Below are 19,012 nucleotides of genomic sequence, written 5' to 3' on the forward strand. Positions count from 1 at the left end.
ATTGTTTTGATGTGTTCTTGGATTCGGTTAGCAAGAACTTTATTGAGGATTTTTGCATCAATATTCATAAGGGATATTGGTCTGAAGTTTACATTCTTAATTAAAATATTTCCAGCTTAAGAAGGATTTATTAGGAAGTACTATGGAACTCTCAGTGGTGTAAGAGTAACTGTCTGAACTCCTACCATGCCAAGACACCCAGTTTATCTTATACACTGTTGGTAGGAACAAGGGATCAATGATAAAGTTATAAATATAATAGCAATTCTCAACAGGATGACTGACTATACTAGATACCTACAAGTAGCACCTCCTGAATTTTGTGTGTGCACATGTATTTGTGTGAAGTGGAAGGTTAAGGTTTCTTTAACAACTCAGTTGTGTCATGAAACATTTTTCTAGAAGCTGTCTTGTGAGAGGACATGTGATGTTGTGCTGAGAACAGACCCTTGAGAGGGCGCATGGTGTTTAGAAAGAATATAAATGGAACCCCACAGACAGTGAGAGGATGCTTGTGCATTGCTATGCTATGTAATGCTTCGCTGGTCTTAGCCGGTCTGAACTAGTCTCTGTTGGTCTTCACTTTATAGAAACACACCAAAGAACTTCTTGTGGTATTCTGGCCACTTGTGATTTGAGGGAGCCGTGCTGTTCCTGCTGAATCCTGCTACCATTACTGATGCAGGCTTGGTGCTTGCTATAGAACTGCACTGCTGGTATCCTGACAAAAAAGAGAAGAATCGTCCTACGGAACTACTTTTAAACAGGCCCACAACACCCCTTTCCCATTTAACCTTCTTTCCCCCCTACTTCTGGTTGGTGGGTTAGAAGGAAAGTTGAAGCATTTAAGAACCCTAAGTAAAGTAGGTTTTGAAAAAACTCTATGCCTACATTTGTGTGTTTATATAAATAGCAAGGTTTTTTCCTGCCTCCCTCAATATTTTTACATAAGGTATAAGTATGGAAGTTAACAATATTCAGCACCAAAACTGTAAGAAAATCAAGGTGAGTACTATACAGAAAGGACTGGAGCAAGTTCTCAGAGACTGACAGACAGACTGTGGGATCTGGGGGGTCTCTGTTTGGTTCAAAGTTGTGTTTTCATGTGTATGAATGATGGCTGCATTATCTGAGATGGAGCATACAGTGACTGTCCTTGCTGGGGACCAGCAGTAGACCGGTATAAACAGGTAAAGAATAGAGCAGGCTTGAAGGCACAGGGGACTCAGCCCCCAGTCTTCCTTTCTGTGATAGTAGAAGAGGGAAGCTCCAAAGCACCCTTCCTGGACTCTACTGATGAGCTCTGACACACAAGCCAAGCCTCCACTGACTGCTTCTATGCTGCCTGCAGCACCTCTGTGGCAGGCAGCAGTGATCAAGTTACTTGGGCTCCAGCTTCAGAGGAACAGAAAAGGCTACATTAGTATATAAGACAGACCTGACAGAGGCAGAGACAAAGAAAGTCATAAGGATAATTACAGTATTTCAGATATTATTATGCCTAAAGTCAATCTTACTACTTTTGCTCTCAAATTACTTGAAAAATATTTTCTTTCTGGTTTTGCTTTTTTTTTTGAGCCCAGATCTTATTATGTAACCTAACTGGCAAGCCCTGTGGTCCATTCGCCTCTGCTCCACACTGACAGGGTCACAGGTGGTTCCCAGCAGAGGCTCCCTCTCTTTCTGTTTTAGTTCTTTGAGTTAAGTTTCTGTATCTAGAAATGAAAAACAAAGAAAGGAACAAACAAAAGCCCTATTTCCACAATACTCCAAACTCAAGACTGATTTCTATTATCCCACTTTCCTATGTATTAACTACTATTCAAGCTGACTTTTACGAGCCGCTCAGTTGTGAGGGTACCAAGTCTATCTTGCTTTTTTCAGTCACAGAAATGAGTACTATGGATGGTTTGAGCAACTTTAGAGCAAAGTTAATCACAGATCATGTGACAAAGAAAAAAAAGAGAGAATGACAAGGGTGCCAAAAATACTTAGAAATCAGTCCAAGTATCACACTCAAGATCACCAACACTGAGCCGGGCGTGGTGGCACACGCCTTTAATCCCAGCACTCGGGAGGCAGAGACAGGTGGATTTCTGAGTTTGAGGCCACCCTGGTCTACAGAGTGAGTTCCAGGACAGCCAGGGCTATACAAAGAAACCCTGTCTCGAAACACCCCCCCCACCACCACCAAAAAAACCAATGATCCCTAAGATCTGTGTCCAGAAGTGTCCTGGATCCTCCCACTGTAGTCAATGTCATTATCTTCTGACACTCAGTGACCTTGACAGACAGCTGGTTTTCAGGAAACCTTAGGAATCACTGTATGTTATTACCTGATTTTATCCTCAGCATCCAATTAACGGCAAGGAATAACCATAATAAAGAGCCATGGAATTATAATTATATTCCAAATTAAAAATACAGCTAAGACTAAACTAGTGGGTGATGAATAGCAGGCCATGGCTAAGTATTCATTGTAACTTATATAGTAATAATCTGATATTAGAGAAGACCAAATTTAAAATCAACAATTGAGTGCACAGAGTTGAACAGGAGAATCTGAAACAGCACGAAGATCAGCTGTATGACAAACACAAAAACAAGTGACAAGCGCAAAACCTAATCTATTACCAACTACCTCAGTCTATACGGAAACTCTCCAAAACAGAGGGTGTTAGAGCTGATTAATAAAATCTCAATTATTCGAGAAGTACTGAGAAGTTAAAAGCCTACTGAGAAAAGTATGCCATACACATGCTAGCCCGAATTAACAAATGAGCTAAGCCTGACAAACTGAACAGGGAAATATTATAAAGACACCAGTAACTGTAAAAGACAAAGATCTACAAATTATCTGTCTTAAAGTCCAGAAGAACTTAAAATGAACTTTGGCAGACTGAAAAGAAGCACACAGATCCAGTAAGACTCTAAATATTTAGCTATAATTAACAATAAAAGATTATCAATAAAAATAAGTAACACTGATGCACAGCATGACAACTTTATCTAAAACTGCAATGCTTGAGAAATGGGAAAACACTGTAAGCAACAAGTAGAGCGGATACACTCTTCAGAAACCAACAGGATATTTATCAGGAGCAATTATTCCCCTACATAGTGGTGTGTGTGATATTCGATATATATATATATATATATATATATATATATATATATANATATATATATATATATATATATATATATATATATATATATATATATATATATATATATCAAGTCCAATTTTGTGTTCATTTTTTATTGGTTATTTTATTTATTGACATTTCAAATGTTATCCCCCTTCCCAGTTTCCCCTCCACAACCCTCCTATCCCCTCCTCCCTTTTCCTGCCTCTATGCGGTGTTTTCCCACCCACCCACCCACTCCTGCCTTAGCACCCTAGCATTCCCCTACCCTGGGTCATCGAGCCTCCATAGTAACCAGGGGGTCCCCTACCAGTGATGCCAGATAAGGCAATTCTCTGCCACATATCCAGCTGGAACCATGGGGTCCCCCATGTTTATTCTTTGGTTGGTGGTTTAGTCCCTGGGAGCTTTGGGAGGTCTGGTTGGTTGATAACTGTTCTTCCTATGGGGTTGCAAACCCCTTCAGATCCTTCAGTCCTTACCCTAAATTCTCTACTGGGGTACCCATGCTCAGTTCAATGTTTGGCTGCCAGCATCCACATCTGTATTGGTCAGGCACTGGCAGAGCCTCTCAGGGGACAGCTATACCAGGCTCCTGTCAGCAAGTGCTTATTAGCATCAGCAATAGTGTCTGAGTTTGGTGTCTACATATAGGATGGATCCCTAGGTGGAACAGCCTCTGGATGGCCTTTCCTTTAATCTCTGTTCCACTCTTTGTCCCTGCACTTCCTTTTGACAGGAGGACTTCTGGATTAATATTTTTGAGGTGGGTGGGTGGCCCCATTTCTCAACTGGGGGCCATGCCTATCTACTGGATATGGTCTCTACAGGTTTAATTTCTCCTTTGTTGGGTAATTCAGCTAATGTCTTCCCTGTTGAATCCTGGGAACCTCTTGGGTTCCTGGCATCTGGGACTTTCTAGTGACCACCCCCAGTCCCCCTCCCCCACTGTTACTCTCCTCCTTTCAAATTCCTGACCCTCTGTACTTCTCCCCCATCTCCTTTATCTGAACCAACCCCCCTTTTCCTTCCCCCTTCTTTCTCCCTCCCAGATGCCTCTAAGTCCAAAAATTTTTAAGACTGAATATCTTTCAAAATATATTCTAATCCCAATGAAACTAAAATAAATAAATAAATAAATAACATAAAAATTTTAAGACCCTCAAACATTTGAAAACAAAACATTACAAAACATTAGTCAAAAAAGTCATAATTATCAAAATATAACAACAAAACTCACTTCTACATAAAGGATCCAAAATGATAATATTTCACAATCAAGCTGAACATTTCCTAGATAGTCAATATTGGATTAATATTCAAAAGTCATAGCTATAAAAAGAACTTTTAACAGACTGCCCATTGTTCTAATTTGTTTTTTGCTGCTGTGATAAATGGCATAACCAAAAGGAACTTGGGAAGCAAAAGATGATAGGCTTTCACTTTCAGGTCACAAGCTTCATTGATGGAATGAAGAAGAAGAACTCAAAGCATGATGCTGGAGGCAAAAGTAATGGTGGAATACTGCTGTTTACTGGCTTGTTCTCTGGTTCGCGCTCAGCCAGCTTTCTTCAAGCAGAGATCACCCTGCTTAGGGATGCTGCCTACCTTCAGTGGGCTGAACCCTCACATAGCAATCAATCATCTATCAGGATAATCTTTTACAAATAAAGTCACAGGCCAATTGGATCTGGGCAATTCTGCCATTAAGATTCCTTCAGATGACTCTGAGCTATGTGAAGCTGACAGCTGAAGTTAACAAGGACACCCATTTTCTATTTTATATGTATAGACTCTTATACATATGAGAAATACACATGTAAGTAGTATATGCTCACACTATTTTCATATGTGTATATATATATGTATATACTACATATATGTGTGTATATGTATATATGTGTATATATGTAGTATATATACTGCATATATGCATGTATATATATATATGCAGTATATGTACTACATACACCACACATACACACATAATTTTGTGTATGCGAGACAAAGAATATCCTTCCTCAATGAGATAAAGGTAATGTTAGAGGCACACTGTGGAAAGAGCATTGAGATCCAGAGCCTTCCTATATCCTTCTGCTTCCTGGCTGCCATGATGTAAAGTTTTGCTGTACCACATACATACTAACCCAATGCTCTGCCTTGTCATAGGTCAAAGGAGCAAAGCCTGCTGACCATGATCTGAGAATCGCTGACATCATAACCCAAAACAAATCTTTCCTCCTTGTAAGTTCTCAGATATGTCACAGTAGGAGTAACAACAAAAATAATCTAATAACACATATACACACTCACACACATACAACTTAGAATTAATAAAATTACCAAGATTCCTAGATAGGTGAATATGAAGTATCTCCAAACTATAAGCTGAGGATGAAACCTGATAAGAGATATACCTGACTTCCTATCTGGTGTTTTCATTGTGATATATGAGGTTAGATTATTATTTGAAGAGGAAGATAGTGCAGAAGCCAGACAGAAGAATGAAACAGGAATCATAAAGGAGAGTTGCTCAGAGAAATGTAGTCTCACTGTCTTGCTGACAACTGTCAGGCTGACAGCCCACTTGAAGATGACAGTGAATTTAGAGCATTCTTCTGCATAGCTTTCTCCAAGTGTTCAATTCTTGGCTGAAAGCACTGAGGAGGAGGAGGAGAGCAGAGTCTCTCAGAGTTGGGTTTATCAAGCAGATGTGATATGAAGACTTGCAAAGGTTCTGGGTTCCATGTCATCCTGACTGGTAAGAAGAAAATGAAGTGCGAATGAGTGGCTGCGTAAAGAACAACTGTTAAAGGCAATCAGAAAGAAGACACTGTGATCAGAGAATTGACAGCTACCCTGGCAATCAGAGAGCAGTTCATTCATATGACAAGGTTCTTAATGAGACGAGGTATCCGAGTGAAGTACAGGGAAGGAGGATACAGATAACAAAGAAGGTTTCTGAGGCCCCGTGATGATGAATAGTTATCCATACAGAATTGGAAACTGCCTAAAATGAATGCCAGGCTTAAAAACCAAAAGAGAATGTGAGGTCCATGCTCTTGGTAAATGAGAAGCAAGCCACAGATTAAATAAAAGCAGTAACTGGTAGCAGTAGTACAGATGAGTGACAAACACCTCAAAAGAAGGAGTTTTCAAAGGTCAAGGAAACCATTTTACAACCATGCCCCACCTCCCCTCCAAAGACCAATTTTCTTCTCCCATTTCAGATATTGTAAATTTGGGGCTAAAGAGATGGCTCAGAGGTTGAGAGCTTGTATGATTAGGTTCCTAACATCCATTTCAGGTGGCTTAAGACTGTCTACAACTCCAGCTTCAAAGGGATCGGACACCTCTGGCCTTCTTAGTCACCTGCACTCATGTGTATACACACACACACATATACACACACGTGCACCCTTTACAAAAGAAGTGACATTACTTTGATACATTAAACTGTACTCTATTAAAGAAAAGCAACCTCATTAGGTTAAGTAGCTATGACCCCCAAATGGTCAATGCAGTACAGATAAAGTAAAGTACTCTCCCATAACACTCACAAAATAGAATTCAATTTATGGATGTTTTGTCTTCATGAATGTATGTGTGCCATGTGCATGCCTGGTGCCCATGGAAGGTAGACGAGGGTGGTAGCTCATCTGGAAAAGGAGTTTGTTACCATGTGGGTATTAGGAATTAAACCTAAGTCCTCTGAAAGGGCGCAAATGCTCTTAACCATTGAGCCATCTCTCCAGCTCCCGAGTTTGCTAGTTTTATCATCCATTAAATCATCCATGACTTTAGTTTCCACCATAGCATGAGCCATCAACCCTGGCACACTCTAGAGTCAAGACACTGAGCAAGCTCTCTGATTCCTGTATGGATGAAAATGTCATATTCCAGATCTGCAGCACACCGGGTCTTTCCTACATGACAGACTTCATCCCTCTGCAACCTTAGGCACAAATGTCAGATTATCACCTATACATTCCCAGAAGAGTTTAATAAAATATGATGTAGTCAATGACTGGCTACTACTTAATAATGACAATCTCCTCTAAAAAGGGCACATACACCCAGTATAACATGGGTCAGTTAATAATGATGAAGATGCAGGGAAACGCAGAGCAGGCTTCGATGACAGAGCGTGGTGATCTGCATACTTTCAGAGTTTTGCATCTATGGAACAAGTCTCCTTTAAGTTTGATCACTTACAGAAAGAATCAAGTGACCTTCCCCCCAGCCAGAGGATGGGGATGGAGGTTTGATGATCTAGGATTTGTGACTGTGCTCTACAAGTCCATGGGAAAGATTTACACCAATGACTCCTGTACTATTTATGCCGAAATGAAGACAGGCAGAAGACTATTGTGACATGGACTGAAAGCCACAGGTTTCAGTCTAAAAGCTTCTGCACTGGTGACTAGACATCAGAGTGGAAGTTCGCCATCAAAACCATACTACTTACAACCCAGGTAGCTAGATTCTAGTACTTTATGAAGATGGCAATTTTAGTCATACAGGGGTATAGGATTCAATAACTGATTTTAATGAAGTCCACACTGCCGAGGAGTTTTTTTTTTTAAATCATAGAGTACAGAAAGCTAACTATGTAGGCATCTCCAGCAGGTAAAGAGAAAAAGCCTTAACTTGTTACAGTCATTCAATGAATAATTGACTTATAAACAATAAGCAAGTGAGTGATAGGCCCTGGTCACTTAGGACTCGGCTGCCTCGCCCTTGAAGCAAGGAAAAGGAATCTTATGGTATGGACACTATCCAGAAGATCCTCTTTTGGCCTCTTTGCTGATGCAGTAAGGGTGATGACCTGTTTCCAGCTGGCACAGAGGATTAGATCCATGTGAGACTTCAACAGAGGAACAGCAGGAAAATTCTTATTCCTGACCAAGGAACTGCTGATGATCACAAACAAAACAAAAACAAAATAAGGAATGAAGGTGTTTAACAAGAAATTTGCCTGTCATGGTACTGCAACTGAGCCTCTCCATAAATATATTTCAGCTACAGAGTGACCAGCCTAAGAACATATGGCAGCTCCTGATAGAGACTGGGCAGGCTGACAAAGTCCAGGAGAGGTACATAGGTTTTAAGTGCTTGCAGCACTCTGAATCATGAGTGAGGATTTTCTTGCAACGAGTACATTTTCCCTTCTGTCACTTGTCACAGGTTTAAAACCTTCACAGCTTGTACAATGTGACCATGTGGGGTCCACTTTTAACTTCGTCTAGTATAACTCCATCACACAGTCAATCGAAAACCATTAAAAAAGGCATCTCCCAACACTGTGGGATAACACTGTTGAAGCTATACTAAAGTCTTGACTGTGTGTGTTCTCTGCCTCATAATTTTCTGTTGTCACCACATGTACTTGTTAGTTTTTAAAAACAATTCTGCTATATTTAATGTCAAATCAATCTAAGTCATTTTATTGTTGACAAAGTTCCCTAGCCATGAAGTCCTGTTACTGTTTCATACAAAGAAGCCGCTCAGCGGTGCTCAAAGCCCTTCTGGTATGTTAGTGGCTTCTACTGACCCTCAACTGCTAAAGAGGCTACACCACAGACTGCCTTGTGCATTCCTCCTTTTCCCTCTGATGGCTTCTGTTTGGGAGACCCCTTTGGTGGTTGCTTATCAGATATCCTGACTAGCAGACATTTACATTACAATGCCTAACAGCAGAAACACTACAGTTATAGCGCAGTAACAAGACAACTTTGATGCTTGGGGTCACACAGCACGAGGAACTGCACTGAAGGTTTGCAGCATTAGGACAGCTGGGGAAGGCTGCTTCACAGCATCTCATAGCTGGTTTTAGACCCTTGGGTTAGGGCTTTTGGGGTCCCTATTGAGATGTAAAGAAAGTTTCCCAGAAGTTCCACAACAGCAGCTTCTTGAGGTACTAGTCTTTAATCCAAAGACTTGAAGCACATACCCTGCACATGAACGATTGCTTACTTTCATTCCTACGCTGTCCCCTCCCATTTACTTCCATGGTAGCCATAGATGTCGGCAGTTTTACAAGTTTTGCCCATTGTTTCATATTCAAAATTTACTGTAGATCATGCAGACGCTGCTAATGTGCTTTAATACTTTTTGGCAGGGCTTCTCTACACACAGGTGGATTAAGCAGCTGTGTGCTCACACAGCTGAGATGAAAACAGTATGGCAATCTTTCTGCCGCTTTCTGCCTGCTTTTAAGGTAATGCTAGTGTTCGCATTAAACTGTATGTAAAACCTGTTCCAAATTACTCTTCTTCCATCTCCCTGCCCCATGGACTCATATGGAACCACACTATAGCAACCTTCCCAGCTACACTGGTAGCTATGTATATGTGTGGTCTCAGAAGGTGCAGGTAGCATGATATGACCCGTAACAACCCAGCAATGGTAGATTCAGTTATACTACTTACACTTGGATAACAGACCTCAGGAGAGATCAGTTTTTGAAAAACCAAAGTAGTTTTTGGTTTTTCCTACCTTCCCTCAAATACAAATAAAAACAAAATGAAGTTTTGCTTCATCTTTGTTTTTACTCAGCAATCCAGTCAAGCAGTGTGTAAGGGAAAGCTGTGTTTGTGTTTTTATTGCAAATAAAATACACACACTGGTAGACACTGTTTCTGCCCTACACATCATGCTGTCCAGTAGAGAAAACAAACGGAGAAACACAGTAACCAGAGTGCTGCACATAGGGTGTGACCCAGGGAACTCAGCAGACAACTGTAAACCACGCGGAAACTCTACACTCTTCCCTATGTAAAGTCCCACAATTCACTTCTGCCCAGCACCGAGGCCTGTGGCCTCTGTCTTCTGAGTTCTTTCATTATACAATCTTTATCCCAACTCCAGAGTCTACCTTTAGTTCTAACAGGCAACTGTCTTTCTAATCGTGACATAGTGTGCTGTTTCCATCCTTTGATTTTCTCCTATAGCCTCTTTGGTAAACATTTCTCATTTCAGTATCCCACTAAGGGTCCACCTCTTTGAAAGTCTTTATTGGACCTTGTCTTAGTGGAAAAGACCATTCCTTCTCTTGGCTCCCCTGCTAACCTTTCATGAAATACTTTTGTTGTTGCTGTTTTAGAATTGGATATAACCCATCTTTATTTTTACATCATCACATATACTCTAACACGTAGGCTTACTTCTGTGTACTGAATAAATGAATGAGTAAATGGATGGAAGAATAAGAAAAAAAAGCTTTATAAAGTATTTTATGTCTGCGCCCAGGTTTCCTGTGATATGACTGAGGGAGCCTATAACTCATGATCCTCCTGCTTCAGCCCATCTATTCCTGGTATTACAGGTGTGTGCCACCACTACAAGATATTCTTGGAAGAGCACGAGTGAGTGAGTGAGTGTGCATGATATGCATGTGAGTGTAACAGAGATCAAAGAAAAATCTCAGCTCTTAGCCCGCAACTTCCACTGTCTGACACAGGGCCTCTGTTGTTTGGGCAGAGTACACACAAGCTAGCTTCCAGGGATTCTCCTAGCCTGGCCTCCCTCTCACCATAAAGGCACAGAAATTACAACTGTGCACTACTGTGTCTGGCTTTCCATGAGTTCTGATGTGAACTCAGGTCCTGCTGCCTGCAGTTTATTCACTGAACTGACTCTGTATTCTTAAACTTAGAAATGATAATGATTGCTTTACTTTGATAATTCGATGGTCTATCACAATTGGCTGTGGTTAACTTCTAACTGTCCATGAGAATCTTGAGCTATTCTCGCTTACCCAGCCTCTCTTTCCTGGTTGTTTCTACCTCTCAGCCATGACTGATCTACCTAAGCCGCTTTCCTGATGCCAGCAGTGAGAAGCAGCAATCTGCCTGTGTCTTTCGGAGGAGCCTGAGTGGAACAGGACAAATGACTCCCAAATGGGAGATGATTCTAAACAGTAATCCATACAAAAATAAAAATCAAAAATAATGAGATCATATGTGTTTATCAGTCAAAGCTGAGTTCATAATTCTGATTATTTTCTTTTAACCCAAAGAAGACTATTTTCAAGTACCTCTGCCAGTTAACTGACAACTCTCTACTTCTAATTACCCTTTAAGAAACTTGTCAATCTGATAAATAACAAGTTCAAAGACATAAGAAGCAAGAGAAAACGAAATTCATTTGTCAACAAATGATCCTAAAAAATTTTCAATCAAATATATATACTTATATTCATAACTAAGTTCCACCAAAGGGAACTTTGTGAGTATATCAAATTACTACATCTTAATTTGTTCACTATGTTTATAAATTGTTATTTATAAGAAATGCTGATGATGTTGAGAAAACATATATCTAGAATTTTGTTCATCTAAATACACTCATGATTACTACCAAATTACCAAAATTATAGAATAAGTGTTGGTTGGTGTTTTTATTATATGTAAAGACAGCTCTTGTCAAAAACAGGCTGTCAATCTACCAAACACCATCTAGACAAATGCAAGGTAAAATATCATTTCTTCAGTGGTGCAGCTGTATTCCAAATTCATTAATAATAGCAATGTAAGCTCAACTGACCTCTTGACTTGCTACCTAACAGGAAGGTACACATTAGAAATGAGGAATAAACTATATAGCAATGAAGGTTTTAAGAGCAGAAAGTTAATTATATATGGTTAATTTGTCATTTTACCAAATTGAAAATGAAATAACTAAAGAAAGTAATTTAGCCCTTCCTCCCATTTTTAGATGATGATATGAATCCAGAAAATGGTACAGGAATGATAATCTTTCTTATTTAAGATAGTTAGCCTATCCAAATAGAGTCATCATCGGAAGCAACACAGTGTGTTATCACTGATAAACTGAAACGATGAACTGGCTATTCTGTGTGTCCTGAACCTGACTTTCTGCTGGGTACTCAAAAAAGACTGCTCACCAGGACCCTTCAGTCAGAGGCTCTGAGACTAGCCTGCCCAAGTTCAAATGTCACTCCCTGATTAACGACTATGCAACCTTTAACAAGTTACACAGCACTTCTTTATCCAGTTTGAAAATGGGGTAACATTAGAGCCATTCCACAGGGTTTGAAATGTATATATGACAATGTGTGCCAAGTGCCAGATTAGTTCTCCAAAATGTTAAGTAGTTTGCATTTGCTGAACTCGATCTAGTAATGACTTTCTTTGATCAGTTTCTACCTACTCTCAAGATCTCTTTTTCCTTTTCTCTTTCTTTTGAGGCAATATCTCACAATGTCACTATTGCTGGCCTCAACTTTATATAGAGCAGGCTAGCCTTGAACTCAAGAGATCAGCCTTCTGCCTCTCCAGTGTTGAGATTTAAGGTGTGTGCCACCTCACCCAGTCTAAGCTTCAAGGTCATTTCCAAAAACCATTATATAATGGTTTTCCTACTCTACTCACGGGAGAAGTAACACCCAGCAGTTTCACCCATTGACCTGGGCATACTTACATCTGTCATACATAGCTCCACAGACAGCTTGGAGATGTAATATAGTTTTTAAAAGAACAAAAAGCATGGAGTTTTTTGTTTGTTTGCTTTTCTTTTTCTTTTTGTATTAATAAGGCTATGTGAGTAACATACTTAACTCAAACATAGAACATTCTTGACTTACAAGGATTGAACACAACTCTGAGACCTGAGCCTCGGTTTCTAAGAGTCTAAGGTTCTGTGTATTAAGTGATGTTTAAATAAGTATACTCAAACTTTGGAAGACATTTATTTCAAGAGTAATTTTAAAAACACATGGAAGACTTATATAATGGTGAAAGTTGTTCTTTGAAACACCCAGTTCTCTGAGGAATTCAAAGTAATTTATGTCTAGAAACTGTGGCGATCAGAATGGAATCTTTTAATTTTGTGGGTATAGGCGCAAGGCCCTGGGTGCTCAAAGCTAACAAGAACAACAAAACCAAAGCAAACTAAAACAACACTGACAAAAAAAACAAAAACAAAAGAAACAAAACAAACCACCCAAACAAAAACAACCTCCCCCAAACCAAACAAAAACAACAACCCCCAAAGCCTGTTCATTTACCTTTATACCCAACTTCATTCTTTGGGAGTATTTTTAGAATTAAGCTCTAGAATTCCCTGTCTGTGGGAGGCACTTCCTCATCAAACTGCAAATCTTACCTTCCTATCTTTAATTAGCTCTTCAAACCAAATACTGTGCTGCTGGTACCGTCTCGTGGTCTAATTTACTCTCAGCTCCACCACTGACACTCTGCCTTTCACCTGATGCTACACAGTAAGTGACACTTTAGGATCTTGTCCACAGGTCTATGAGGAAACCCAAGCAGGTGGTGACTACTCTGAGGGAGGACAGATTAATTAGTGATGCGGAATGTAGTCAGAGCCTCAGAGCTGTTCTTTACTCTCTCGTTGATAACATGATCTCAATTCTTGTTTCTTCAGGTCTGGCACTTGGTTGGGTCTTGAGTTAGGATGATTGCGTAGACTAAACTCTTAAGTGTATCTCTTAAAGTGTATTCTGTGTATCAAGAGAAATTTAAATGATTACATTTAAAATATGAGCCACAAATTTTCAATAACAATTCATCTGAAAAGTACACAGAACAGTTGGGGACAGAGTGGTAAGCCATGTTCTGTCATTAAGTTTTATGACACTGTACCACTTCTTTGCTTCAGAAGAGCACCAGCCCACCTGGCTGACACTTCCCCCTGTGAGCCCTGAGAGCTGAGCCATGACTGTCTCCTATATCCCATGGGACATCTGCTGTCTTCTTTCGACACTTCACAATATTTTTCAAATGATTCTAATGTTCTTCAGTTTCTATAAATAAGCTCATACAAGACTTTGTCATAGCTGCTAGTTTAAATTCATATCGTCTACGGGAAGTGTATGGACTACTGGAGAGTGGACTATCATTAAAAATATAAGAACTGTGCAAGATAGCACTTGCTAAGAAAATTACTGGGCTGATCCAACTATCAAGTACATTTTCATAACACAATTAGCATACATTGTACAAGAGAAATAGGGGAAAAGCAATGTTACATGGATATAGTATTTTGTCATACTTCATTTTTTGTGAGTCTGTACAATTAGTTACTACATTTTCACAATTACTAAAAGTAACAAGGAAGTCCTAATTCTACATTGGCCTTTCAAGTTGTCACATGCTCACCAACAGTTTGCCCTGCTGTTCGCTGCCCTGGAACGAACCTTATTGATGAAACATAACCCATTAAATTTGACTGTTGTTTACATTCCACAAAAGCAATAGCTAGACCCTCTTCTGTCAATTCAACTCTGCTTTGTTCATGAGAATCAAAAGCTATTTGCTTCAAGTTAATTACAAGATTAGCTTCATTCTTCTGTTATAAACACAGACACAATGGAAGACATTACTTACAGAAACACGAACAAATTGTCAGACTTACTTCAAGGACTGAGATGTCATTTACCTATGGCAATGTAACAAAAGTCAGGGACCGTTCTTTAATTATTGTGAATTATAAATTATGAGCCGAATAATGGCAGACAATTTTCTCACAGCCTGTTACACAACACGCGTATATGTGTATGCTTACATATAAAACCACGTTGCTACACAGAAACTCAATTCCCACGACTCTTTTGTCTTGAAATTTTGTACACAGTACCGAATGTCTGAACTTTCAGTTCTCGGAAGAAAGCACTTCAAATCTGAAATGCCTCTAAGTTTTACAGGCATCCTGGCACATTCCTGGATGTCTAGAGTAAAAGAAACGCTGTCTCACTTATTTTTCCTCGAATGGATAAAGTTGCTGCTTGTGTTTATGTCTGCCATCTCTAATCTCTTGGGTGAAAGAAAGAGCCTTAGACACTAAGGGTTAACGTCACCTTTGGAGACCCACACGGACACTCACCTTGTGAGAAAACTGATATACATCCAGGAGAAGGAGAAAAAAGAGCCAAGTCAACCCAAACGTACTACCTGTGGCTCCCTTAAAAGAGGGTCTGGGTGTTGGGGGCTCTGGGAGAAAGAAGAGCTAAGGGTGCGATCACAAAAGGACCATATTTGGGGACGCGTTCCAGACCGTGGCAGCCCTCCGCGCTCTAGTAAGAAAGGGGATCACAGGGACCTCGCTGCCCGCCTTCCCTCTCTCCAGTGAGCCCCGCGGCTTGGCCCTCGCCCCCGAGCCTTCGTGGGGGAGGGGACAGAGGAGGAGGCGGCCGGCCCCCGCGGCCGCTGCAAGGCCCGGCCCGTGGCTCCCGCGCGGCCTTGGGGGACACCGGCCCAGGGCGCTGCACCGCGCGGCGGCCCATCCGGCGGGAACCCAGCCAGGGCCTTCGACTCGACTCACCGCTCTCCACTTCGCTGCCTTTCTTGGCGATCGCAGTGTTCCCCATGACCCGGGAGTCCGCAAGCAGGGATGACGGAGGGGAGGGGACCGGGGCCGTCCCGCCGCCCGCCCCGCAGTCGGCAGCAACTTTGGCTAGGCTCCGGCAGACCCTAGAGCGCGGCGTCCGAGCGCACGGAGGGGCTGGGTGTCCGGGAGAGATGCTGAGAGCTCTCCAGTAGAGACCGGGACCGTGGCGGTGGCGGCGGCGGCAGCGGCGGCGCGCGGACACTCCCCCTTCCCGAGCCCGCCCTCCACGCGCGTCCCCGACACGGCGCGTCCCCAGGAGCCGCACACCCGGACTGCGACCTCCGCCTCTTTCCGGGCGGGCGCGCCGGAAGTGACGCGATCAAGCCCCCCGGCGGGCGAGAGCCCCTCTGTGCGGGGCTGAATTGCTGTCCGGGGTGGATGCTGGGCTTGGCCGCGGAGGCTAAGCTCGAAGTAGCGAGGGACGTGGGAACCGTTAGTTTTGAAGCACCCCAGATCCTTCCTCGGCCTGGCATCCGGTGCCCCAAAGCCGGGCGGGGGGCACAGTGCCAGGGCTCGGCCTGCTCCCGCATCCGTGTGGCGCGCGTTCCGCCCGCGGTGGTTGCTCTCGCTCGATCTTCCTGCGTGGCTGCAGGGACGTGCGTGCCCCCCTCCGTGTCCTGCGGACCCTGCTGACCCTGAGGTCAACGTTGGCTAGGAATGTCTTTTCTCTGCTCCCAGCTCTCATTGGAACTTCTTCCCTTCGCTCTTCTAGGTATTCTCCCAACACACCAGGTCAATCACCAACTTTCTTGACAGCTTATCCCTTCCCGAGTTCCTTCTTCATGGTCTCACCTGATTGCCCTCACAAATTCTGTCAGGCTTTCTAAGGAGAGATATGGGAATGTGTTACCCGTTTTACACAAATATGTTATGTGCATCAACACAGTCACCAATTTCAAAATAAACGCATTCCCAATTGATTGTTGCATTTCCATGCATCTGAGAGTACTTGAGCTTTCCGTGATGTTATTAGAAATTAATCAACTAGCCCTCTGGTAGTTTTTGTTCTTCTTTTTTTTTTTTTTTTTTTTTTTTTTTTTTTTTTTAAAAAAAAAAAAAAAAAAAAAGCATTCCAAATTTAGAACAGAAAGATTAACTTCTGGAAGAGCAGAGACCATGTAAATTTATTTTGTGTCTGTAGCACAAACCACAGTTGGCACATAATGAATGGATGGTTGTTGGCTGGAAAGTAACCTAAGGAGATTTCCCAGAACGTTTTTAAAGTTTTGTTATTGGGGAAAAAAAACAGCGGTGAGTGGAAGATTCTAAACAGATTCATACTTCTACTATTGGCAATTATGTTAAATTACCAAGCACGTACACCAAGTATACTGCGTTCTAAGTGTTGTACAAATAGTAATTAGTTTCCTCATAAAGTCCCTATGCAAATGTGGCAAGACTAGCTTGTTTTACTTAAGATCCACGGAGGCACAGAGACATTAAAGGACTTATCCAAAGCTGCACAGCTATTGCCTAATTAGAAGACCTTGAAATGAAGAAGGTAAAGCCATACCATCTCAAAAAGTGCCAGAATAGTATATTTATTGTTTCGATTTAAAATCAATTGAAAGATTATAACTTCAGAATAGACCATTGGTGCTTTTTCATTTCAACAAGCCATATTGTGTGGGGAAGATGTCCTTTACGTACCAAGATAAAAAAAAATAGCCTTAGTCACCAGATACTATTAATTGGTGGATACCACGAACTGGAATAAACTGTGATATAACTCTCGAGCATACCCCTACATATATATCTCTTCAAACCAGGCCAGGAACTTAGTGCACTATCATCGACATATATACTGTATCAGTCACTTCTTCAGATTTTACTATTTGTGAAGATCTTTAAGTACTTGTAAAATTGATAATTTACCTGTTTCTCTGGCTAATCAGCTCTGGCGTTTTGGATTCCTAGATCCAACCAAAGAACCCCCAACAAAAACTGAAGTGGGATAGTGTGGTGGTTTGAATAGGCATCACATCCATAGACTCCTGTGTTTGAATGCTTGGCCGTAGGGAGTGGCTCTATTAGAAAGTGGAGCCTTGGAGGAAGTGTGGCCTTGTGGGGGTGGGCTTTGAGGTCTCCTATGCTCAAGCTAAGGTCAGTGACACAGTCCCTCCTTGCTGCCTCTGAATCAAGATGTAGAGCTCTCAGCTCCATCACCTTTTCTGCCTGTGTGCTACCATGCTTCCCACCATGATATTGGACTAAACCTCTAAAACTGTAAGCCAGCCCCAATTAAATGTCCTTTATAAGAGTTGCCTTGGTCATAGTGTCTCTTCACAGTAATAAAACCCTAATTAAGACAGATAGAAGATAGAAGTGTTCTGTCTCTCTGATAAGCAGCTGGGCTCCAAGTATGGGCTCAATCTTCATGTGGGTCCCCCAACAACTGGAAAGGGGGCTGTCCCTAAATCTATTGCCTGTTTGTGGATCCTGTTTCCCTAACTAGGATGCCTTGTCTGACCTCAGTGGGAGAGGATAAACCTGACTCTACAGAGACTTGATGTGCCAGGGGTGGGGGTGGGGGTGGGCAGGGAGGATACTAGGGGGGGCTCACCCTCTGAGATGTGAAGGGGAGGGGATAGGCAGAGGGACTGTGTGAGAGGAGACTGGGATGGGGGAGCAATCAGGATGTAAAATGAATAAATTAATGGGAAAAGTGTGGCTTTTGTTTCTACTGTAAGTTAGACATCTGTGTAGTGGTGAATTGCATCCCCTCCATAAGAAATGTCACTGAGTTGGAAAGATAGACAATTAGTTTACTCCGTCAGAATGTTGGGTATATTGTTTCCTAAGTTTCCATTAAATACAAACAGAATACCAATACTAAGGAAACACTGTGGCCCATACCGATAATCCCAGACTGAGGAAGCAGAGACAGGTGGATCTCTGAGTTCAAGGTCAGCCTTGTCCACATAGTGAGCTCCAGGGTAGCCAGGGCTACACAGACTCTGTCTCAAAGAGAGACGGGGGTGGGGGGGGGGAGAGAAAAGAAAACAAGTAGACCACAGGATATGAGGTTTTTCGTCAGCATCCAGTGATATCACACCCTTTTCCAGTTTTAGCTTTGTGAATGGGAGTTTTGTATACGTTAAAAGTCTACTAACAAACCATATACACTCCAAATGTTATCGACTTTGTCTGGGAAGGACCTTCCTAGACCCCTTAGAATACTCCTGCTGCCTCCCTAACAGTGACTTTTAATATGTACACAGGCCTGAAGGCTAGCTTAAATGATAAAAGTGTGTATGATTTTTCTCTTCCCTTAACATTATTTTCAATCAGGAGTCGCTAGTAAGAGAGAATCTTTCATTTATCATTCATTTGGAAAAGAGGCCCTTGGCACCTCTTAGAAACGTGGGATCTTAAGAGATGGCTCATCAGGTAAAGCTCTTACTTGGCAAGCTTGAGGACCAGGTTAGTGTTTCTACAGCCTTGCTTACAAGACTGGGGATGCTGGCTACCAGGGAAGGAGGAAGAGGTGG

At 41.8% G+C, this 19,012-nt stretch overlaps 1 protein-coding gene across 1 annotated transcript in view; it reads right to left on the reverse strand.

Annotated features, from left to right (window-relative positions):
* Prkacb (protein kinase cAMP-activated catalytic subunit beta) overlaps nt 1-15,766 on the reverse strand; it is an 80,755-nt gene extending 64,989 nt beyond the window's left edge. Inside the window, exon 1 of the mRNA XM_021157560.2 lies at nt 15,456-15,766. Coding sequence (XP_021013219.1) covers nt 15,456-15,501 — 46 coding nt within the window. The 5' untranslated portion in view covers nt 15,502-15,766. The remainder of the gene's footprint in view (nt 1-15,455) is intronic.
* Nucleotides 15,767-19,012: the final 3,246 nt, after the last annotated feature.

This window comes from Mus caroli, chromosome 3 (assembly GCF_900094665.2).
Source record: "Mus caroli chromosome 3, CAROLI_EIJ_v1.1, whole genome shotgun sequence".
NCBI lineage: Eukaryota > Metazoa > Chordata > Mammalia > Rodentia > Muridae > Mus > Mus caroli.